The sequence below is a fragment of the Gymnoscopelus braueri genome (assembly GCF_963280865.1).
Source record: "Gymnoscopelus braueri genome assembly, chromosome: 18".
Taxonomy (NCBI): Eukaryota; Metazoa; Chordata; class Actinopteri; order Myctophiformes; family Myctophidae; genus Gymnoscopelus; species Gymnoscopelus braueri.
Genome location: NC_137618.1, coordinates 8,257,155 through 8,282,174, shown reverse-complemented (window position 1 = coordinate 8,282,174; position 25,020 = coordinate 8,257,155). Strand labels below are relative to the sequence as shown.

At 42.3% G+C, this 25,020-nt stretch overlaps 2 protein-coding genes across 3 annotated transcripts; both read left to right on the top strand.

The window, feature by feature from the left end:
• Positions 1–4,037: 4,037 nt before the first annotated feature.
• Positions 4,038–4,838, top strand: LOC308105857 (GPN-loop GTPase 3-like; the record flags this gene model as incomplete). The annotated part of the gene is made up of 1 exon (XM_080456781.1): positions 4,038–4,838. One exon carries the CDS (start codon positions 4,038–4,040, stop codon positions 4,836–4,838), a length of 801 nt encoding a protein of 266 aa, XP_080312907.1.
• Positions 4,839–6,946: 2,108 nt separating this feature from the next.
• Positions 6,947–24,454, top strand: creb1b (cAMP responsive element binding protein 1b). Of its 2 annotated transcripts, none has more exons than XM_080412792.1 (8): positions 6,947–7,120; positions 13,289–13,401; positions 17,179–17,340; positions 18,404–18,504; positions 18,709–18,881; positions 19,961–20,140; positions 20,950–21,109; positions 22,098–24,454. In XM_080412792.1, exons 2-8 carry the CDS (start codon positions 13,297–13,299, stop codon positions 22,240–22,242), a joined length of 1,026 nt encoding a protein of 341 aa, XP_080268918.1. In that variant the 5' UTR covers positions 6,947–7,120; positions 13,289–13,296; the 3' UTR covers positions 22,243–24,454. The 2 variants fall into 2 exon arrangements, with proteins under 2 accessions (XP_080268918.1, XP_080268919.1); XM_080412793.1 differs by having other exon boundaries at positions 7,112–7,120; positions 17,183–17,340.
• The last annotated feature ends 566 nt before the right edge of the window (positions 24,455–25,020 follow it).

The window sequence follows — 25,020 nt, the reverse complement described above, 5'->3', positions numbered from 1 at the left end:
TGCACTCTGATACATTATAACTGTGATAAAATGGCTGCCGATCGGATGAAAATGCTTTTTATTGAACAATACGTAAGATACATACACCGTACATAATTGTAACATCCGTGGCCATGAAGTAAGCACTTTATATTTGAAATCTGAACGTTTATGTAGATGTACGGGTTGTAAATGCAGAAAGTACCTAAAAACCAGGTTGAATTTGCGCCATGACGCTCGTGACAGACGAACATCATGCGAACCATATGGCTAGTTTCAGGGCAATACTAAGATATTACCGTGATCCGATCAAAACAAAACAGTGCTATGACTATTACAGTAACTTGGTATACCTGTGTTCGACGCCTTTTCGCAGGCGGAGGTCCGACTGACTCGGCGTCGTCCAAGTTGATGGAAGGAACCGCGGTGGTCGACAGTACTGGTCGAGGTTTTCGACCTCCCATGAGACGGTACCTCATCTGGTCACATTCATACTCCTCCGGGTTGAAGTGTAAACTACACACTCTCATGTTCTGTAGCTCCCTGAGCGGTGTGTTGTCGTTGAACTTCGGGTTCTTGATTGCTCTGACCCACTTCTTGCAACGCTCTGGATCCTTGACTGGAAAGGTGAAGGAACTAACTCCACCAGGATGATCCCTCCTCTTAGTAATTGTGCACTGTGGTACTGCACAAGGGCACACCGGCGGTGTCATGATTACAGTAACGTCGCTCAATACTCAACAAGAAACAAGTCTGATACAATACCTCAAGACTGCTCTGAACTCCTACTCTACAAATTGAATATGGCGCTTCTTGAGTTTATACCCCACGCATGCCCAAACATACCCAGGTGGCACCGGGGTAGCCATGTGTTGTGGGTGTGTAGGTGATATTACGTATGCAATGTGGGTGGCTGCGTTTGGGAACCGCGCCCCGTCGGAGAGGGTGGGTGCGCAAAGCATTCTGGGAGTTGAAGTTATAGGCAGTGATATGCTGTGGTCTGCAATTCCATAAAACACAGACAGACTATTTTTGTCCTCCAGTTATGGGACGCCAATTTTAAATGTTTATACTTTTTCCCACTACATATAGAGGTATGTTTGAGTGACTGGAACTTCTTCCAGGGGTGAAATGCTCCTTTAAGAGAGATGGCATTATGAAAATAACAGACATGCTAGCGGCAGACCTACAGCGCAACAGCGACTTGAACGTTGCGCTTCCCCCGAGTCTTCAAGTGTGCGTTGCCCTGTGTTACTTTGCAACGGGGTCCGTGCAAAATGTAATTGGTGATGCCATCCAAACACACAAGTATAGGCTACCATGTGCAGGACAGGCAGTGAGCAGGGTTGCGCTCGCCCTGTGCACGCGCATCAATGATTTTGTGTACATGCCAATGGATAACAAAAAACAGAATTACACCAGACACAAGTTCCATACTGTGGCAGGCTTTCCAGACTTGCTTGGATGTATAGATGGGACCCACATCAAACTAAAAACGTCAGTGGATGAGAACGTATCCATGAACCGAAAAGGTTTCCATTCAATCAATGCACAAGTGGTTTGTGATGCTGATCTTCACAAACTGTTCACAAACGGTTCACAAACTGTGTGTTGAAGTGGCCCGGGTCAAAGCACAACAGCTTTATCCTAAACCGATCCAGCATATGGGATGAATTTGAGGCTGGACAGTTTTCAGGGATGCTACAGGGGGACTCCGGCTACCCACTGAGAAAGTGGCTCATGACACCTTATTTGAACCCATCCTACAGGGCAGAGGAGAAATACAACTATGCCCACAGCAGCACTAGATCTCCAGTTGAGAGGAGTATAGGAGTATTGAAGATGGTCGTGCTTGCACAGGGGTATCGGGTTTAATCATGCATGTCAACTATGCTGGCAAATTTGTCATTTGTAACTTAATTTGTAAATAAAGAAATATATATTTGAATATATTTGTTGTAGGATGTCAAGCAGTCTCAGGCTTTGTCATTAATTGTGTAACTTTTAATTGACATTCTCACTACGAAGACTTCATGCACTAGAGATGTAAGGGCAGTTCTCAAATGGGCTCTATGAGTTACCCTGCACAAATTGGGAATGGTTAAGTTCAGCTATTTATTCACTGAATGCACAAAGTGTATGGGGTCCCATGGCATGTTACAATTACAATTCTTTCTTCCAATGGGATGGCAGTCTGAAACCATTAATAATTAACTTATGTGCAGAGTGAACTGGAAAAGCATATTGTTCTACTGTAAGTTTACAAGATCCAGTAAGAGTTTACTTTTACATTTTATTAAAGTGTACTAGCATGGACCTCTTGTGTCGGATAGTTCAGGTTGAGGCAAATCATTCAAGGGTGAAATCGCATTCTCAAGACAAAATGGAAATGCATCTGCTATAGTCAGTGGGCCCGACCCAGGAGAAACTGCAATAGTAATGTCATAGTCTTTATTGGTCCTTAATACCCTACTACATATTAAAAGTTTACCTTCATGGATTTAGTCGAACATTCTTTTGTTCAGAGGTAGGGGTCTGGCTAAAATGGTGTTGACTATTGGAGGGTTTATGCAACATATTGTTGCTGTCAGGCAGAAAACCTTGGATCTCCATATTTTTCATCATTGTGTAGCACAAAAGTAGTGAAGATAGCAGATCTACAAGCTCACAACCCGTCACAACGTGTTGTGAGCTTGTAGATCTGCTATTTTCACTATTTCAAAACGTTTTTAAAATGATATAAAATAATTCAAATCAACAGTTTTGGACATGCAAGGTTTCCACCTGATGGTATTCAGTGTCACTCTTTCCAATGAAAAATTAGCAGAGGATATTTTAACGTCTGATGCCTGTATTTGGGTTACCTCTTAGCCTCGTGTGGCCAGACAATATCACACGACACACTCTAATCTGGTGAGGGCTAAAGTGCGATGCAATTTTGCATCTAAACCTGGTATATAAGTTGTTCCTTAATAGTCATTCAAACTTGTGTGTGTGTGTGTGTGTGTGTGTGTGTGTGTGTGTGTGTGTGTGTGTGTGTGTGTGTGTGTGTGTGTGTGTGTGTGTGTGTGTGTGTGTGTGTGTGTGTGTGTGTGTGTGTGTGTGTGTGTGTGTGTGTGTGTGTGTGTCAGTCAAACCACTTTTCTTTTGCTGCCAGTAGGCGAAGTACCTCCATGTGTCGTTGCTGTTGGGTGGAAGCCTTGTGTATGTAGGGTAAAGGTAATTATTTCATTTCAAATACCTTTCAGGTGCACCTGATTCGGATGTAGTGTTGCATCACGACGCGTCGTGAGCTTGTAGATCGGCAATTTTCACTACCTTTGTGCGATTCTCTTATGAAGTAGGGCCTTAATTCATGGAGGAAAAAAAAGTTGAAATATGGAGATACAAGGTTTCTGCCTGACAGCAATGACATGTTTTGTATTTTATAACAAGGGAACCAGGAGACCTGGTACTGCCAGACCCCTAGTGGTTGAAATCTGAATGGCCGGACTTCGCATGACGTGTGTGCAGAGGAAAAGAGGGACAGACCGACCGCCCGACAAGCCTCATGTAGGCCATGAAGTCATGAAGTCATGAAGTCAGTGAAGGTCGTATCAGGCTGAAACCTCATGCAAGTATGGAGTCACCCAAATATGGAGTCATGATGTCATAGATACGTCATAGACGACTGACATCACAGCCTGGCCTCATGAAGTTGGAGATCCCACATGGGAGCCTCGACAAAACAGCAGGATGTCTGAATGTGCATAGTAGAATAACATCTAACTTTGTCACCGCTAAAGCTGTGGCATTACATTACATTAGTCATTTAGCAGACGCTACATAAGTGCAATAAGTGCATTCAACATAGATAGGCAAGAGAACTACTAATCACCAGAAGTCTTAAGTGCATTCTCTTCTAAAACAAGCAACTAAGAGTATACCTAGCGCTAAGGTAAAAGTGAAATATATCAGCTATAACAAAAGAGGAAAATCAAATGAGAAAGAGCTAAAACCAATAAGTGTATCAAATAAACAAGATAAAACAAGAGCTGTGAGGAGGAAGAAGAGGCAAGATGCCTCGTTATGCACAACTAGTGATAGGACCAGCCGGCAGTGGAAAGAGCACCTACTGTTCCATTATGCTCCAACACGCAGAGGCCATAAACCGCTCCGTTCAGGTGGTGAACCTGGACCCGGCGGCCGAGCACTTTGACTACCCGGTCACGGCGGATATCCGCGAGCTGATCCGGGTGGACGACGCGATGGAGGACGAGTCTCTGGGGTACGGCCCCAACGGGGGCCTGGTCTTCTGCATGGAGTACCTCGCCCGGAACTTTGACTGGCTGGAGGAGAACCTCGGTCAGGCGGAGGACGACTACATCCTCTTCGACTGCCCCGGTCAGATAGAGCTGTACACCCACCTCCCGGTGATGAGGCAGCTGGCGGAGCAGCTGCAGCGCTGGGAGTTCAGGGTGTGCGGCGTCTTCCTGGTCGACTCCCAGTTCATGGCGGAGCCTTTCAAGTTCGTCTCGGGAGTCATGGCCGCCTTGAGTGCCATGGTATCGCTGGAGATTCCCCAGGTTAACGTCATGACCAAGATGGACCTGCTCAGCCCCAAGGCCAAGCGGGACCTGGAAAAGCACCTGGAGCCCGACACGTACTCCATGATGGGGGTGGACTCTGTCACGCTACGGGGCAAGAAGTTCAGGAAGCTAACTAAAGTCATCTGTGGTCTGATCGATGACTACAGCATGGTGAGATTCCTGCCGTTAGATCGTAGAGATGAGGAAGAGATCAACGATGTGCTGCAACACATTGACTTGACTATACAGTATGGAGAGGATCTGGAGGTCAAGGAGCCAAAGGAGTTTTAACCCAGTGGTTCTCAAAACGTTTTCATGTCAAGGACCCCCAAATTATGTATTTGGCCACAGACCCCCATCTGAAAATATGTGCCAGGGATCCCCATGCATTTTGGTTTAACCATTGTTTTAACCAGAACACTATTCTGGGGTTGTGATGAGTTATGAGCTTGTAGATCTGCCATTTTCCTAGATAAGATTTGGCATAGAGGGAAAAAGGAGGGTCCTGGTGTAGACCCCTGGGGAACTCTGGTCAATGTTTAAGAAAAGTATTCTGAATTATTTCAACTCCATATTTAGGCAAGTGACATCTGTCATCTATGATGTATCTGCTGTACATTATAATGCCTGGAATGCCTTGTATGGGATGAGGAGAGTGTGCAAATTTGACGTGGGAGATGACCTCAAGAGGATGCTGCTCGTGGCTACAATCAAGAACGAGCGACCCCCCCTCCGTCCAGAGATTTTCAGCTATTACTTTGACCTGACCTCACGTTCTCTTTCTATATATAGAATCAGTACTGCTGTAGGGGGCCGAGACATAGACAGTAGACACTCAAAACAGGCTTACAGCAGGACAAGGCCCTGGATAGTGTGACGAGTAGGTCTACTTTTATTTTCATTTTGGTACTGCTTTTGCCTTTGTACTTTTACTCAAGTAAAACTTTGAATGAAGGACTTTTACTTGGAACAGAGAGTATAAAAACTGAGTAGCCTAGCCTACCTCTTCCACCACAGCATCCCCCCCACACACACACACACACACACACACACACACACACACACACACACCAACACACACACACACACACACACACACACACACACACACACACACACAAAAGGCACTAGACCAGTTCTACCTCAATACTAAATTGACTATTTTTTACCCAAAAAAATTATCAATAAATAAAAAAGTTAAAGTATACATGATGAGAACATGCTTGAACATTCGGCCTATAATATTTCTACAATTGCTACAAATTAATACAAAACCTGTATAGTCAGTCATTTTGGGCATAAACAAGAGGGTGAAGGGCAGAGTTAAGTCTGATAATGATATGATGTACTGTGCATGTTCAAAATCATGTATGCTTACCATTGACCATTTTCCAAATTTAACATTGAGGTGCCCACTCTTCCTTTATCCCTCCCCTGACAAGCACTTGGATTTGTAGGCATTACATTTAGTTTGACTCAATTCCACAGATAAATAAATATTGTGAAATATTGTGAAAATAGCCGAATAACAAGCTCACACAACGCCTCACTGCCAGGCGTTGTTGTTATTCGGGTATTTGTTGTAACAAGCCTGAGCTTTTACAACAAATAGCTTGTTATTCGAGCTTGTAGATAGGCTATTTTCAGAATGTTTGCCTCTTTCTTACGTAATATTTGACTATTTGGTTTTAAAAGGGTCTTAAAAGTCATAAAATTGTCACTTTAGAAATGTGCATTATACCCCCTACACTTATACTGTTGGTTTGTTTACTGTTGAGTGAGAAAACAAATGTTGCACAATGCACATTAAGTAGTCTCGCGCAATCGCGCATAGATCTTATATATATCTATGGTCTCGCGTAGCAAACTATTCCACAATCTCCAAAATGCTATTTGAAAATTGTGGGAGGCAACAGTCTGACCACGCGAGACTACACATTAAGCTAATCATTGGGGACCCCACTGCGCCCCCTACAGATCTTGTCAATAGAAGAATTCCATTAAACAGATCTGTAGGGGGCACGGTGGATGTTTTCCTTCCGGTGAAATGTTGTTCTTTTCTGGCCAAAAAGTGCATGTTAGACGTGAGGTGGGGGGCTCCGAGTGTTCCCACTAAGGAAAGTAGGCTTTCACCATCTTAAACCCGTCATTGTTTTGGTGAGTAGCGAAAGTTTATCGTTTATTTTTTACTACAGACGCAGCCTGCGCTTCCGGGGGTGTGCGGGAAACAGCTCGAAAGTAACGTAGCGTTCTAAAGCTATGGACCATCGCTAAGTAGACCAGAGAGTTTCGGCACAACTCGTCCAGCTTCGGGGGGGGGGGGGGGGGACCTTCGTCTACTTCCGTAAACGCTCGGAGCTTCGTGTAGCCCCCCTCGTCAACGTCATTCGGCTCTTCCCGCCTGCCTAGTGACTGTGCCGCCTGAGCCTCTCCAATCGTCCGTGTTGTTGTGAGTTTCTCTCGGTGACGCGGCGGAGGTGTAACAGCCTGACGCGGGCTCTTACGTGTCGGCCGGAATAAAAGTGGAGCTCCGGAGGACCGGGGAGTGACGAAGCAAAGGGGAGTCCGTATCGGTAAGAGAAGGATCGGATCGTCCGGGGTGGAGGGATAGAGAGAGAGAAGCCTTAACCCGGCCTTTTAGATCGCGGGGCTAGTTTTGCTCGGGTTCGGCCCCGGTGGAAACAAAGAGATCATGGCGTCTCGGTGGGCTTGTGGTGTTAGGATGGAGGGGCGGCTGGCTGAGCTGCGGCTGGCTGGGTGTGGGGGAAAAAAACCCTCTATGCCCACAGATTGAACCGTCATTGAGGCAGACGGAATGGAAGCCTCCCTCCCTGCATGTTTAGACAGTGTGTGACGGCGTGATTTGACGGTGAAATGATGATGAGGATGATGATGATGAATGGAGGGGCTTCTTCCTCTCTGTCTCAGTCTTTGTGCGGCTTGGCTGCGGCCACTGTCTGCCGGTTTGGGCTTTCTTACATTTGGCGCATTATTTTTTTTTTCTCCATTCTTTCTACCAATCGCGCCTTAAAATGCAATGGGACTGATTCCATTAGCTGTGCGCCTGACTGACTCCCATCACTTTATGTATATATATTTGTTTAAATACGTCTAAATCTCTACGTACGGCCCTTTTGATATAGGTCTAGATGTTGTCTTGTTATCTTGCCCTGATAAATTGTAGGCTATTTGTGGGCTTGATCGACACAGAGGCTTATTATATACAGGCCTATTAGACTGTGGGAAAAAAGGAACACAATGGAATGGATATGAGTTATTGTCGTTCTGTGGTCATATTATAGTAGACACTGTACAGCCCAGACCCAGACAGACAGAGTGAAGATGAGAATGAGTGAATTGGAGGGAAACTAAAAGGCATGACTGCCGGGGGGGCGTTACTCCACCATGTGCTACACATGTTTAAACATGTAGTACAATCTGAAACTACTGCCTCATTCTTTCAGGGGTGGTTGTCAAGGTGAGGTTCAGGGACCATCTGGGGGTCCTTGAGGGGGGCTCCAAATGGTCCCCTGAGGCCTGTAACTCTTGAGAGTGTACATTGGTAAAAAAAAAAAAGGCTTCATATACTGAGGTTCCCTGACTCAGAAAATCTCATATGGTTGAGATCAGACTTTAAGAGATGAGTCATTGTTGGCACATGCACAGGTTCACTGATTCTTCTGGTGAAAATAGAACAGTTTGTTTGCACATTAAACTGGGCATAGTACAGTGTGTGACTTTGCACTGTGTTTACATAAAAAACAATAAATGCATTCTTTAACCAATCATTTCACTCTATAGTCTATATGCCAGCAGTTCTCTCAGCTACTGGACTGGAATAGTGTGGCGGTGTTTACCTGCTGAAACACATTGCCCTCTCTGTAATTCTTCTCTTTTGGTTTTGTTTTGGTTGCCCAAAAACATCCCGTCTAGTAGTCTACCAAAACAAACGGTGAAAACACCAAAATACAGTGAGAGAGCAGTGTTTCTGCAGGTACATGTCAGATGTGAATTAATTAACATCAATAAACAGAGGAGACTTCTCATTATAATAGTATTTGGGTTTATTTCAGAGAAGAGATCTTACAAGCATCGGAAAAGCATGGTTCCAGATATATTCTTCTGAAGTCTTAACAGATACATAGTTTTATACAAAATAACGTGGGGCGACGCCTTCCGTCATCACGTCAGCCGTGTCCCCAACTTGCTCCGTTTCCTGGGCAACACAGGGTTGTGATGACATTTATGCACAATGTTTATAACAACAAATCTTTGAGGCAACAAGGTTAACCTGCTATCTAACATTGTTGACTTATACTAGGAGCCATCAAACAAAAATAAAGTTTCAGGCACTGCCTGAGGGACCTTGGAAGTTCAACCAACCTGACACGCAATGTCACACAGCTAGTTAACTTGACATTGTATTGCATTTTTTAATGTAATTGACCTACGTGCAGACTTGTGTTTTTTGGTATCCCAGCATGCAATTTTCTGTTTAACAGAGAGCTGGAGAGAGAGAGACCCCTCTGACTTATCAAACACTATAGCAATGTATAGCAATGATTACCATCAGAATAGAGCTCCAGGGTGGGGGGTGGGGGGGTAGTTATCAGTGAGACCCCATGGTAAAACAGGTTTATCAAGCTGTGGGCCGGCTCACAGAGGGCACTTGGAGACATTTTGCATTGAAATGGCTGGGATTCAACAAAAGAAAAGGTGGGTGATGGGGGAATGACATTAACATTGAGGTCAATGAGAGCACCTGGGTGCAAATCAAGTCAAGGACCCCCACATTGATATGTGTTTGGCCGCAGACCCCCATCTGAAAAAGTTTTGTGCCAGAGACCCAGAAGAGAAGATTTATGTAAAGAATATTGATATTTTAGTGCGGCACAAAGTGACACGCTGTGAGCTTGTACATCTGATATTTTTTAATAGCCAACATGTAAATGGATGAAGTGGTTAAAATGATCTTTGCTGGGGACCCCCTGGAATCCCCCCAAGGACCCATGGGGGTCTCCGGACCCCACGTTGAGAGCCACTGTACTAAGCGACAAAGTGCGAGATCAGAGTAAAGGGCATTAACCCTAGTCAACAAGCAACAAGGTTAATTGTCATGTAAATAGAGTGCAATCGTCAAATCTAAGCCTCCGTTTAATCTGATCTACAAGCTGAGCTTGTAGATCTGCTATTTTCGCTAGTTAGGGTCCTGGGGAGACATCAAATGTCTCTTTTTGGGTCTCGAGCTAAAAAGTTTGGGAGCCACTGGTTCTGAAGAGGTGTGTGTTCACTGTTCAGACTGCATCGGAGCCAGTCTGACCTCATAGGCTTCATAGGGGAGTATTATTACCCTGCAACACATCTGTTAGACACATTTAATGAAGGCTACACACACACACACACACACACACACACACACACACACACACACACACACACACACACACACACACACACACACACACACACACATAGACACAGACTACCGCACAACATATCACACAATCCTCTTTGAATTGGTTTAATGATGCAGTCCAGAATGGCAATATGAGTTTTTCCTTTGGAAACGTTCTCCCTCCCCGACTGTTTAGGAAAAAGATGGTCATTTAGCTATCGTTAGCCTCAGCAGTTTCTCTGCCCCTTCTGTGTCCGCTTGTCCCTGTTTGATCAATCTGTCTATGTATGTGATGAATCTACAGATCTGTCTATCCATTATACAGTTATCAGTGATATTCTCCTTTCCTTGACTGTCTCGTCTCCTCACCAAACGGTTAAACCATTCCAAAGAAACATACTAGCTTGCGGTTCGCTGCCACCCAGCAGTTATACATTATACGTGCCAAGTTGTCAGAACATGTACAGAGTGGTTGCCTGCCTGGCACTACCTTTTCATTTGAGGGCCTTACATTATAAAGCTGTCGATGTATCACTTTAAAGGTAGGGTAAGTGATTTTCTTTGGTTAAAATAAGTGTTAAATAGCTCTATATTCTGATAGTACTCATTGCTATAGAGTGTTTGTTCAGTAACAGGAGTCTCCATGTCTCTCCACCTCTTTATTAAACAGAACATTTATTTTCAGTTCATTTCCAATTTTATCCAATCAGGATAGAGAACTCAGTCAGGATACAGTTTAAACAAGTGAAATTGGAAGTGATGACAGAAATGAGCTGACAAAATTGGAACTGGAACACTATAAAAATGAAGCTGATAAATGGGTACTTTCTCCTGATTGGCTGAGATTTTGTCACCTACCTGAAAATGTATTCTCTGTTTATCAAAGAGCTGGAGAGACGGGGAGACTCCTGTTACAAACACTCTATAGCAATGATTACTATCAAAATGCTTTTACCAATTAACAAAAAACTCTTTGTTTTAACCAAAAAATATCACTTACCCTACCTTTAAGTTGAAAGTATGTTTGATGAACTATTAAATGTACATCACTTTTTTTCAGCAGGGACATATTGCCCCCTGTGCCTTAACCACATGAACCCTAAAATGTACAATTTAGGCATTAAGCTGACGCTCTTATCCAGAACCACTTAGGAAGTGCAAGAACAGAGTAAATATGACATGAGCCCTAGTCAATAACAGGTTAAATGGTCACGTAAATGGAGTGCATAGAAAATATTTCATTGTTACAAAGTGGGGTCCGGGAACCCCCAGGTGTCCTTGAAGGGTTCCAGGAGGTCCCCTGCAAAATGAGCTATTATTGAATCAAAACCAGTTTAACAAATTCAAACGTATATACAGTACATTGTGCCGTGAGCTTGTAGATCTGCAAAAAAAACAAAACATTTTATATCTTGTAGGGGGGTCCCTGTCACAAAACATTTTCAGATGTTGGTCCGTGGCCAAATACATATTAATTTGGGGGTCCTTGACATGAAAAGGTTTGAGAACCACTGCTCTCTAGGACATTGGTGCACAAATCTTCTCTTCTGGGGGGTCCCTGGCTCAACATCTTCAGATGGGGGGGGGGGGGGGGGACACTTGGAGTGTTGGCCAGGGTGTGGTAGTGACTAGTGCGTGTCCTGTTTTAACTGATCTATAAGTGTTTTAGCTGATCTATAAGTGTGCTGGAAGAGGTGTAGGGCTGGGTCATGTCCTGAAGCTAAGGGGGGGGGGGGCTGCCATGTAGGGATGTCACCATCATGGCCCTTTAGTTGACAATTAATTTTCATGCAAATAATTGCGGTTCATGATTTAATTGTGTTTCTGGCATTCAACATTGGTAACATGAATACAATAAAGTACATTTCTGTTTGTCCTTTGGGCTTTGGAAACACATTGTACAGGGTAGATATGGTTGCTGTCGGGCAAAAACCTCTTATCTCCATATTCTAACTTTTTGTATTTTTCCGTAAATTAACGCCCTACTTGATCATACCACAGCGTCACACAAAAGCTTCAAAAGCGGCAGATCTACAAGCTCGAAGCGCAGTGCGAAGCGCAGTGCGAAGCGCAGTGCGAAGCGACGCGTTTTGAGCTTGTAGATCTGCTACTTTTGCCTATTTTTGAATTTGAATGCTGAAAAGTAAGTTCTGGACATATATGACGTTTCCACCCGACGGAGATGATATTAAAGGTAGTGATAGAAGTGATATTGTTTTGTTAAAATAAGTGTTAAATAGCTCTATATTCTGATAGTAATCATTGCTATAGTGTGTTTGTTGAAAATAACAGGGGTCTCCCCGTCTCTCTCCAGCTCTTTAGTAAACAGAAATACACTTTTCATCCAATCAGGAGAGAAAACCCATACAGGAGGATAAATAATTCAAATAGAACATATAACAGACCAAATTAGAACGGGAACTCTCCTGATATGTATTTTCTGTTTACTAAAGAGCTGGAGAGATGGGGAGAGACCCCTGTCACTGAACAAACACTCTATAGTAATGATACTCAATAAACTCACCTTTCAGATCAATGCAGACAACATCTACAAAAAGGCAAGGCAGCGGCTTTATCTTCTCAGGAAACTGAGAAGTTTTAATGCCAGTAAACACACCCTGACCATGGTCTATAGATCACTCACTGAGAGTGTTCTCACTTTTAACATCGTGTCCTGGTTTGGGAACCTCTCAGTTAGAGATAAAAACAAGCTCACCCAGGTAGTCAACCAGGCAAGTAAGATCATTGGAGACAAACAATTGCAACTTCAGGTCATATACAACCGTTCCATAACCAAAAAAGCAATTCAGATTTACAATGATTCTACCCATCCTCTTTACTCTGAATTTGACTTGTTGCCATCAGGCAGGAGGCTTAGGGCAAAACTAGCAAGAAAGAAGGGTTACAAAACGTCGTTTGTGCCAACGGCTGTGGACATTTTAAATAAGAAAATGTTTAGATAGTCTAATCGCCACTGTTCATGACCACTGTTGCTGTGTTAATGTGATTGCATTTTTATATAGTATTTTAATGCACCTGTGTATTTTTGTAATGTTTTATTGTTGTAACTGACTGCTGGTGTGCCAAAGACAAATTTCCATTTCATGTCAATTTAATGGACAATAAAGTTTCTTTATCTTTATCTTTATCTTATACTATCACAATATAGCGCTTTAACCTTTTTAAAACATTTTGTTTTAACTAAAAAAATATCACTTGCCCCACCTTTAACCATACTATTAATGATATTATATAATGTTCCACAAAATGAATGTACCAGTGATGTTCTGTAGGCCATCGTAGGGATCTGAAAGGCTTCCTGTTTTAATGACACATCTCTCCACAGCTCAGCCAATGAGGATGGAGTCCGCAGTAGAGGCCCAGCAGGGGGTGGAGACTGCTGTGTCAGAGACAGAGACCCAACAGATCACACAGGCCCAGATCGCCACGCTGGCACAGGTGACTACTTCTAATATTACTACTGGTACTTTTACCGGTGCATATACTATTAATACTACTACTACAGCTACGCAGCAACATTTTGAGTGAATAGTTGCACACTCTCAGTGTTAAACTAACACTCAGTCACTCAGGCTACTGTTGTCAACGTGAAAACCCTTCTCCACCAGTTTGTTGTCATTCAATACAATAACCCTCTCCCTACCAAAACACAAAAACAAACAGACAGCCAGTTTCATTATATTGAATCCCCAATTTTTACATAAAATCTTAACAAGATATATTTTTAAAATCTATTATTTCATTAAAATCGAATAAGAGATTAAAATAATTAATGATAGATTAAATCGTTTGGTTCGATTAACGGTTGCGCCCCCTACCTCAGTGTAAATGCACCAGTATTCAACAAGACGCGTCCGTCGTATGTGCAAATAATCACCTGGTGATAAGGATAAAGGTGTGATAATCACACCTCCAGGTAGACCTGGGCGATATGAGATGAAATTAATATCACGATAACTTTTGCCTAGATTACAATTAATTAATAATAAAAAAAAAATAAAAAAAAAATATATATATATATATATATATATATATATATATATATATATATATATATATATATATATATGTGTGAAAATAGCTTATTTTGCTAAGTTTTTGCACGCCGCCATTGTACAACAGTGGTTAATCGGACTAATTGGTTTAGCCAATTATAGAACATTTATATTGAAATAAATATTGATATAAGACATTAAAAAAAGATATATCGCAAAAAAAACCTGCTTCTCGATTAATCGATTAACCCACATTGAGCACGATTAAGCCGGTTATTGGTTTAAAATTTCGTTTTTTATATATATTTTTGGTGAATTCCACAGCCGTAGGGCAGTAACCAGAGGAATGTGCCTGCCAGGCAGGTCATGCCAGGCTAGCAGTGACAGAGCCCTGCTGTGTTGATGCTGGCAGGCAGGGCCCACACTCCCCACCTTCCTACCAAACACATGCTATTTATATCCTGGTTCTTCAATAAGCACAGTTGACACTGTGTGTCTCCACGTAGGCTGTAATGACTGACTGACCTTACTGACCTACTGTCTGCCTGCTGAGTGCAGGAACGTGCTACCGACGCACGCACGCGCGCACACACACACACACACACACACACACACACACACACACACACACACACACACACACACACACACACACACACACACACACACACACACACACACACACACACACACACACACACACACACACACACACACACACACACACACACACACACACAGGTGTTTCAGAAGAAAAACTAGGTTGTGGCAAAAAAAGTGACGACATAAAGGACGACTTCACCCATTGTCAACCTATCTTTATGTAATTGGTGACTCACTAATGCTCATTTTAATATGGCACCATTTTGGTCTATTCACTCTGTGGACAGTTCAGAAACCTGCCTACCAGTGACATCATCGATGGGGAATCCAAGCTAATAGAAACTGCAGGCTTCCTATTCCTGGAAAGTTAGCGTGCTATAATGGAAGCCGTTGTTCTGGCGTTACAAAAAAATCTAAATCTGAAAGCTTGTAGATCTGCTATTTGTCACAATTTAAGGGCCAGTCCAGGAGTCCACACCAATGAGACTCCTTGCAACTCCATGCAACTTAAGTGTCAACTACTGGCAACCATTATCCCCAGTGGCAGTTGCAAGGACTTGCAACTAGTTGCACTTAGTGGTGGGAAAAAAGGTTCATTTCAGTGAACGAACGATTTCGTTCACGTTCACGACAATGATTCGTTCAAATGATTCGTTCACGTTCTCGTTCAGTAACGCTATTTTGTAGCGTTAAAAATTTACTCGAGTAAAAGTACAAAAGTATTGGCATCAAAATATACACTTAAAGTACCAAAAGTAAAAGTACTAACATATTTGAAAATAGCCGATCTACAACCTCACAACGCGCCGCGATGCGACGCGTTGTGAGCTTGTAGATCGGCTATTTTCAAACAGCCCCTGTATAAGATAGGGCTAAAGTGGTTAATGTATGTTTTATAATGTGTGTAAAACACCATCGCGGGAGCGTTTATTTTACGTCGCGAGTGAACGTAACTGTTTCAGAAAGTGAACGAGCTCGTTCACGTTCATGGCAAATGAACTAGTTCTTTTGAACGAATCAATCATCCAAAGTCAGAAGTACTTAAAAAAACAGTTATTTATAGAGCCACCCAACAATGGAACTCATTATCCGCAAATATTAAACAAATTAAGAGCAAATATATATTCAAAAAATCTATTAAACAGATATTAATGAGAGAGATCACACAATTAGAATGATCAATATGTTTTTGTACATGATGTTTAACCAATGTTCCTGTAGTGTCTATATCATTGGCATTTTAATGTAGCTTAGTTTTGGACTGACGAGTGTCAGTTGTTGTTTGTATGTATATTGTATGTTGTTTTATGTTGTGATGTTTTATGTGGACCCCAGGAAGACTAGCGACCGCGGCAGCGGAAGCTAATGGGGATCCGAATAAAGAATAAAGAAAGAATCATGAACGACACATCACTAGTTGCACTGGTGAGGTCTGGCCTTAAAAGAAACGTTTGAGAAATGCGTATGACCAAAATAGGGACACCAGGTGGAAAGGGATTAATTAATGTATGTTTGCACTCAAGAAAACATGTAACGTGTGTCACTTGTCACGTGTAGATGGATGACTGTGGATCCAGATCATACACTGTAATATAATTGAGATTAATCTACAAAATAATATATGCATAAAATAACTGAATTTGAGGTTAAATGCAAACTATAGGGGGTGCCATTTGCCATCGCCCGGGACCCCAAATGACACACACACACACACGCACGCACGCGCGCACACACAAATACACTTCCTACTATCATGTCACAGTTAGTTCATAACTGGACAAACTTGATATTGAGGTTCAGGTGGGGAGACTGTAGATTGGAGGGACAGATTGAGCCTGGCTGTGTGTGTGTGAGTGATTCCAGAAATAGCCATACTGTAGTATGGAAGCCTAGAGCCAAGAGAAGTGGATTACTGCTCGTATGACTAAAGCAATATGTACAGAATATATGTTATTGATACTTTTATATTCGTACCTGTTTTTATACTTTTTTATGTGTGTGTGTAGAGTTGAATCATGCTGCATTGCTTTGTCGTATACTATGTACCACTGAGGGGTTGCACAAAATGTCATTGTACATTGTGCAGCGACTCTAAAGGCATTCTATTCTACATGACGAGACTAAACAGGCCTATCTATATGATATAGATTTTATTGAACAATTTAATTAAAAGGTTAAAGGGATCGTTCGCCCCCAAAAAAAGACTTTTTTTCTATCGATTTGCTCACCCCATGGAGACTTGAATTCATGGAGATTTTTTTGTTTTTGGCGCATTCCTAAGCCAATCATTTGATGACCGGCGGCGGCTCCGGTAGGAGACTCAAAGTGTCAACTTTGAGTCTCCTACCGGAGACATTAGCATCTTTCCGCCGGGAATCAAATTGGTAAAGTATATGCATACTACCGGTACTTCTTTTTTTAAATTTTCTTTTATCCCACAGCAACAATAGTGTAGCAAGTATTATTCTTGTAAGATAAATTTCAAATATATTTATGATATACAGGTACTCACAGACCAGAAGTATAAAAAAAGAGAAATTGTTAAGATTGTCTGCACTGTTTTTTGGCTTGATTTTGGCCCTGATATGATACTAAACACTGTGAATATGGATGAAAGGAAGGTTGTATGTTTCAGGTGCAGATGGCGGCCGGCCACGGCGGGGCGTCGGGCCCCATTACGCTGGTCCAGCTGCCCAACGGGCAGACGGTGCAGGTCCACGGCGTGATCCAGGCGGCGCAGCCTTCTGTCATCCAGTCGCCACAGGTCCAAACTGTACAGGTGACCACACTTCTTCTTTTCTCTCTCTTGACCACTTACTGTAAGTAAGCCTGTCACAGTTACATAATCGCCTAATAGCAATTTTTCTTTTTTGTTATTGGCAATCATTGCCAGACCCAGGGGGTCGGGCCTACATGAGGCTTTGTCGGTCCCCCTCTCCAAACGTTTTCGTCCATACATGGGCATAAAAGAGGTCTGTCTTCTGTCCTCTTTTTGATTGGCCAAGCTTAGCGTGACGTAGTGCTCTGATCTTTCAACCACTAGGGGTCTGGCAGTACCAGGTCTCCTGGTTCCCTTGTTTTAACTAATTGTTAATCGGAATTATTTATATGATAATTAATCATCAAGTAAAATGTGATCGTGACAACCCTACACCTAAGCCAGTGGTTCTCATTCTCAAACAGTTTCAGTTTCAACGACCCCCAAATTGACTCCCATCTGAAAATATCTTGGAGGGCCCTCATAAATTATTTGGGTGCCCACAAAGTGGGCCCAAAGCTTATCGTTGCTGTCGGGCAGAAACCTCTTATCTCCACAGACCTAGCAAGTAGCAGCAAGCAAAAGTAGCAGATCTACAAGCTCGAAACACAAAAAAACTGAAAAAAGAAACAACAAAAGCGACACGTTTTGAGCTTGTAGATCTGCTGCTTTTGCCATTTTTTAATTTGAATCCTGAAAAATAACAGTTTTGGACATATGAGGTTTCCACCCGACAGAGACGATATATTTCTATGCTTTGTTACTCAACTCGGACTGAGGACGTTTTTTTGTGTACTGCTTTTGCCCATTTTGGGATGATATTGTACCCAAAGATGATCAGTTACACGGTGTTTACAGAGGGGGTTGCACTCACATACACATGTCCATACAGTACACATGTACACTCGCAGATGTACAATACATACAGTACATGCACACACTTACATCCTGCAGCGCCATGTTCTCTTTACCAAAAGTGGCTCACTGCCACTGGGCGATTGCATACCATTTAAAGTTTCGACCCCAAGAACTATAATCATTCGCGTGTGTGTGTGTGTGCGTGTGTGTGTTGTGTCCTCTCCAGATCTCCACCATAGCAGAGAGTGAGGACTCACAGGAGTCGGTGGACAGCGTGACAGACTCTCAGAAACGTCGGGAGATTCTTTCGCGGCGGCCCTCCTACAGGTAGACAGATATGTGTGCATTTATATGCGTGTGTGTGTGGAACTGAGTCCGAACCAAAGAATGATGTCATTATGTGACGGTAAAAGTAAAATATAAAAATAATGTCCACCAAAATGTATTGTTTTTTTTATCTAAATTGATTGGCGATTATGTCATTAATCCATTAAATCGATTGGTTCAATGAATTGTTGTGCCCCTAAACAGGAAGATCCTGAACGACCTGTCATCGGACGCCCCCGCGGTGCCTCGCATCGAGGAGGAGAAGGCCGAGGAAGAATGCAACACGGTCGCCATCTCACAGCCCACCATCGCCACCGTTACCGTGCCCTCCTCCATGGCGTCCATGCCCATCTACCAGACCAGCAGCGGTCAATACAGTAGGTCACTGGCTTCTCAATTTGGACACCAGAGGGTCCACAAATGGACCGTCATGGGTCCCATTTGGTTCCATCTGTATACACTCTCAGAGTTAAACACTGATATGGAAGATTGATGATTGATTGAATACTTTATTAACAAGTTCAACAATTCATCAGTAATACATACACACAATACAATACAATACATATCGTAATAAAACCCTCTGTAGCATCAAAAGGTATATACAAAAGGACGGGTGGGGCAGGGTGCAGAGAATACTATTACCAATTGTTCAAAGGTATTAAACAAATCCCAATTTTATATTTTAAGGTTAGTTTTGAGTTTGGGTTGGGAGTCTAGATCTTGGGACATACCACATTTTGGTGGCAGCATAGTAGAATGCATTTTCCCCCAGGTTTGAGCCAAATTTTGGGGGAACGAGGTCAGATGAGCTCCCTCTGGTGTTCCGTGATAGAAGAATGGCAGTAATGTTGTTGGGATGGAGGAGGAGGAAGAAGAGAACAAAGGCTTCTTTATCAAATTCAAATAAAAGTGGGAGAGAACAGAAGGTACATAGGAGAGAGGAGGTCATCATTAGTAGTAGTAGTAGTAATAATAATAGTAATTCTGTCCCCACTGCTTTGGGGTATTTCTGTCACTGTATATTTGCCCATACGTGAGATTTGTCCCCTGCATTTTAGACCATAGTACTACTGTTGTCTATACAGCTTTAAATGGTTTAGGCCGGGCCAAAATACATTTCTGATCTTGTGCGATATCATGAACCATCCAGGTCCTCTCAGGTCATCTGGGAAAGGTCTGCTTTCTGTCCCTAGAATCGCTGCCTTTCATTTAGTTATTTGTTCTTCTGTTCTGTAATTTTATGACATTTTTATTTCATTTGTTTTATTGTATCCTAATTATCATTTTATAATGCGTTTCCTTTGCGTTGATGTTTTGTGTAAAGCACATTTGAATTGCCTTCTTGAAATGTGCCATACAAACAAACTGGCCTCGCTTTGCCTATAAGGAGCACTGTGAGCGCTATTCTACTCTCCCCCCTCCTCACCTCCTCTCCCCCCTGTCACCCCGCTAGTCGCTATCACCCAGGGAGGGGCCATCCAGCTGGCTAACAACGGTACCGACGGGGTCCAGGGCATCCAGACGTTAACCATGACCGGCGGAGCGGCCCAGCAGGGCACCACCATCCTCCAGTACGCCCAGACCAGCGACGGACAGCAGATACTGGTGCCCAGTAACCAGGTGGTCGTCCAAGGTGAGAACACAGCAACATATTGTGTCCAAGGTGAGAACACAGCAACATATTGTGTCCAAGGTGAGAACACAGCAACATATTGTGTCCAAGGTGAGAACACAGCAACATATTGTGTCCAAGGTGAGAACGCGGCAACATATTGTGTCTTTGGATGTATCTATTCTACATGGATTCATTGATTGAATACTTCATTAACAAGATTGTCAACAGTACAGGACTACAGGTAGCTCAGTAACGGTAAAAGCTCCAGAGAAAGCAGGGGACGGGGGAGGGGGCGGTAGAAATCTAAGACCAGCTGTAATTTGAGGTTAGCCATGATTTTAGGGTAGTTTTAAGTGTGCATACACAGTCAGGGAGTCCAGCACCTTAATGTCTGCATGCAGGATGCACTACATGCAGGATATATCCCATTACGGCTCATGAAAAAGGTCATGGTGATAGTTTCATCAGAGCACTTACATAGTTGGGAATACACCCCCCCCCCCCTCTCTACTGCTTCTATACAGTAGTATCGTTTAACATTTCGATTAATTGAACAAACGAGAAGCGATTTAAAAAATATATATAATTTATACGAATCGACATGCTAAATATTGTAATATTATCTGCGATACTGTTTGCTGTGATTTTTCAGTCCATACACAATGCAACATGTTAGCTTGCCGTTACCTTGCCCGTGGTATATTTAATATTTCTGTTAGTTGAAGTGAGCTGAAGTGCTTCAAATTCACCACATTTGGATGGAAACACATAGTTAATGAAGCCGCGTTTTAATTGAACCACCTTGATTAATCTCTCCGCCTGCCCAGCTGCGTCCGGTGATGTCCAAGCCTATCAGATTCGAACTGCCCCGGCGAGCACCATCGCCCCCGGGGTGGTCATGTCCTCCTCCCCTGCCCTGCCCGAACAGGGAGGCAGGGACACTGAAGTGGTCACCCGCAAGAGGGAGGTCCGCCTCATGAAGAACAGGTATGAAAATGACTTAGACTGTAAGCTTAGGCTTATACTGTGACATATAGCACCTGACGAAGCGCAATGTGAAACACGTCGTGCAATAAAGCCACATGAAACATTGAAGTAAGTCCATCTTGTGATTTTGAAGGGCGCAGTCCCTTCCTGAAAAGTTGTGGAAGGTTAATTATTTTTATTATTTTTATAATGCTTTCTTGGCACACACACACACACACACACACACACACACACACACACACACACACACACACACACACACACACACACACACACACACACACACACTTATAATTATTTATGTTTTAATGAATGGCTGTTAGAACAAAAATATAGGCTAGTACTACCGTACAGTAAATGGCCATTGATTTATTGTTAACACTGCTGGATGGTTGATATTCCATCCTTATGCCACTAGGCTAATTTCACACTCATTTGTTTTCTCGTGTGTTGGAAATATAATTAAAATAACTTAAACATAACGGAACTTAAAAAGGGCCGAAAATATCTAGTAAAAAATTTGTAAAGTGCAGATAACACATGAAGTAGACGTAATAAAGGAAACGCAAACAAATAAAGAAAATGGATAAACTACCACTACACATGCGACAAACATGGCAAGCGTTATGTGTGAGTTTAACCCATTAAAACTGGGAAAACATCTGTGTCATTATATATTTTTATCCTAAAAAATAGCAGATATACAAGCTCATAGCGGGTCACTTTGCGCTGCGCTTTGAGCTTGTAGATCATTTTTAACTCAAATCTTTGCTTCTGGGGGTCCCTGGAACTAAATACTTTTGAGATGGGGGTCCACGGCCAAATACAAATAATATTGGGGGTCCTTGACATGAAAAGGTTTGAGCACCACTAATATAGCAACATACGTTTTTTTTCCAGAAAACTGTTTTTAGGATTTAGACGAAATTTGTAGAGTCGGCCTCAGGTCTTAATGGGTTAATAATGTTGTGTTGTTTCTTCCCTGCAGGGAGGCAGCCCGCGAGTGTCGTCGGAAGAAGAAGGAGTACGTCAAGTGTCTGGAGAACCGCGTGGCCGTGCTGGAGAACCAGAACAAGACCTTGATCGAGGAACTGAAAGCCCTCAAAGACCTGTACTGCCACAAGTCTGAGTAAAAAAACCCACCCGGTCCCCAAGTACCTCCACACATCCTTTCAAACACACTGACTGATGACCGCTTGCCTATCGTCATTACTGTTGTATGGGGTTACCTGGATGATTGGGTGGATGCGTGCGTGCGTGAAAATGACTGTTGTCCTTTCTGAATTCTGTTTCTAATTCCTTGCCGTTCACTAGTATAGCATTGTAGTACAGTGTACTGTATTATGCAGTATTTTACATTATTTTATATACATTTCTCCCTCCAGTAAAATGGCTTTAAGTAAGGAGTGGCTTTTTTTTTAAACGTTTGGCAAGTTAAAGGTGCAAAATACCGTCAAATAATAACTGGGGGGAACAATGTAATGTGAGGACACAGTGTGTCTTTGCTTCAGCATTGTTTGAGTATAACATATTTGAACACTGGACACTGCAGTCCATAGTACAGTATACTGAATCACACAGATACAGTATCTCGCTTGAAGTTGTTCTAATTCGGCGACCCCGTAAGAACAAATCATGGCTTACTTTTGGGTCTTTCTTGGCCCTCTGGATAAGAAACCTTATTTTTAGTTTTGTGCCAGTCGGCGCTCTCGAAAATAGCCAATCTATGAGCGCAAAACTCATCGCCTCGCGTTGTGAGCTTTTAGATCGGCTATTTTTATCAGTTTCAGTCAAGAGATGAGAACGGAATTCAGACTTTGACCCTGTGTGTGTGTGTGTGTGTGTGTGTGTGTGCTCTCGGCAGTCATGCAAGCTCAGTCGATTAACAGAAAAAAAAGGATTCTTCTGGATGGATTTGACGTTGCTACTTGACCCAGCGTTTTGCTGCAGTCGCATCCTAACCTGAAGACGCTTTGTTCGGGGGGGCTCGGTCAAACCGGTGGCGTTTTGTTTTCAGCACAGACTCTCTGTTTTTTCTAACCGTTTTTAAAGGATGCTACAAACTGCCTGCCTACCCGGAAGGAACAACGATACTCACAGTAGAGGATCGCCACGGCCAACATGTGTTTCAACTCACCTGTGTCTTTTTATAGAAGAACATACATACGTATTACATTAGTATGACATCAGACCTTTCATCTCTGTGGTGGTCATTGGTGCGTTTTACTTTGAGTGCTGTACATTTTTGTTTTTAGTATCTGTACTTTACTTGAGTATTTGTACCCTTGGATACTTCATGACTTTCACTCCACTACATTTCAAACACAAATATTGTCCTCCACCATATTTCTAGGAAGGGAAGAAATTATGAATTAGCCACTTGATATCTTTTGAAGATTTTTGGAAAATCTTTGAATTCTGTGGGGGAAATGTCAAACTTTCAATATACTGTAGCAAGGCATTGACATTAAAAAAGTAATTTATACTTTTGAATACTTAAGTATTTTTAAAAGCATGCACTTACGAATACTTAAGTATTTTCTTTTTAAAGCAAGTTCTCCAGTACTTTGACTCAAGTACAACTTTGTCAGAGCAACTTTCATTTTGTCTCTGTCGGGTGGAAACCTCATATGTCTAAAACTGTTACTTTTCAGAATTTAAATTCAAAAGTAGCAAAAGTAGCAGATCTACAAGCTCAAAACGCGTCGCTTTGCGCTGAGTTTCCAGCTTGCGGATCGGCTACTTTTGATACTTTTATGTGACGCTGTAGTATAATCAAGTAGGGCATTAATTTACCAAAAAATCCCCAAAAGTTAAGATATGGAGATAAGAGGTTTTGTAGTAAGTTGAGTAATATTTGACCAGGAGTACCTATACTTTGACTCAAGTACTGGGGTTGAGTACTTGTGTCCACCACCGATCGTGTTCTGCTTTGTCAGTAGTGTGAGTATACCGTCAGCAGGGGGCACTACACACTTTTTTTACGCTCCATGAAATATCCTTGTATAAATGTTTAAAGTTGAGGTGTCTGCACATCGCTGCTGTCAGGTGGAAACCTCATATGTCCCCAAACTGTTATTATTCAGGATTCAAATTCAAAAATTGCTTATAGATTGGTTATTTTCACTATTATAGTTTTTTTTATTTTTATAGTAATACAAAAGAAACGGTTTGAGACGTACTCGGTTTCCATCCGACAGCAACGACATCGTAGAGAGGTCGGATCATGTTATTTTTTTACTCGTGAAATTAAGGCTCTGCTCAGCCACTCATTTAACCCTTTAAGGCCGGGAAGGGAACGCATGTGTGTCATTTTAAGATGTATTTGGCTATCCAAAAATATACAAGCTCACAGCGCGGCACTGAGTGCCGCGCTGTGAGCTTGTAGATCTGCTATTTTTAGAAAAATCGCGAAAATGTGTGCAAATCTTTTTATACACATTTTAACTCAAATCTTCTGGGGGTCCCTGGAACAAAATTTGTCCGCGGACAAATACATATTATTTTGGGGGTCCTTGACATGAAAAAAGTTTGAAAACCATTGAAAATATAGCAACATAAAGTAAAAAAAAAAAACACTGTTAGGATTTAGAAAACATTTGTAAAATCCCCAGAAGCAAAGATTTGAGTTAAAAACCTTCGCTTTAAAAAAGTATATATATATTCAAACTAAAGATTTGCACACATTTTCACAAAAAAATAATATATATAGCAGATCTACAAGCTCGTAGCGCGGCACTCGGTGCCGCGCTACAAGCTTGTATATCTGCTATTTTTGAATAGCCAAAGAAATCTAAAGTGACACAGATGCGTTCCAGGTCTTAGTGGGTTAATTTCTTTCACTTTAGTTTTTCTCCTTCATGTTTTGAAAGCGAACGTGTGTCTCTGTCTTATGATTGAACGGTAGTCAG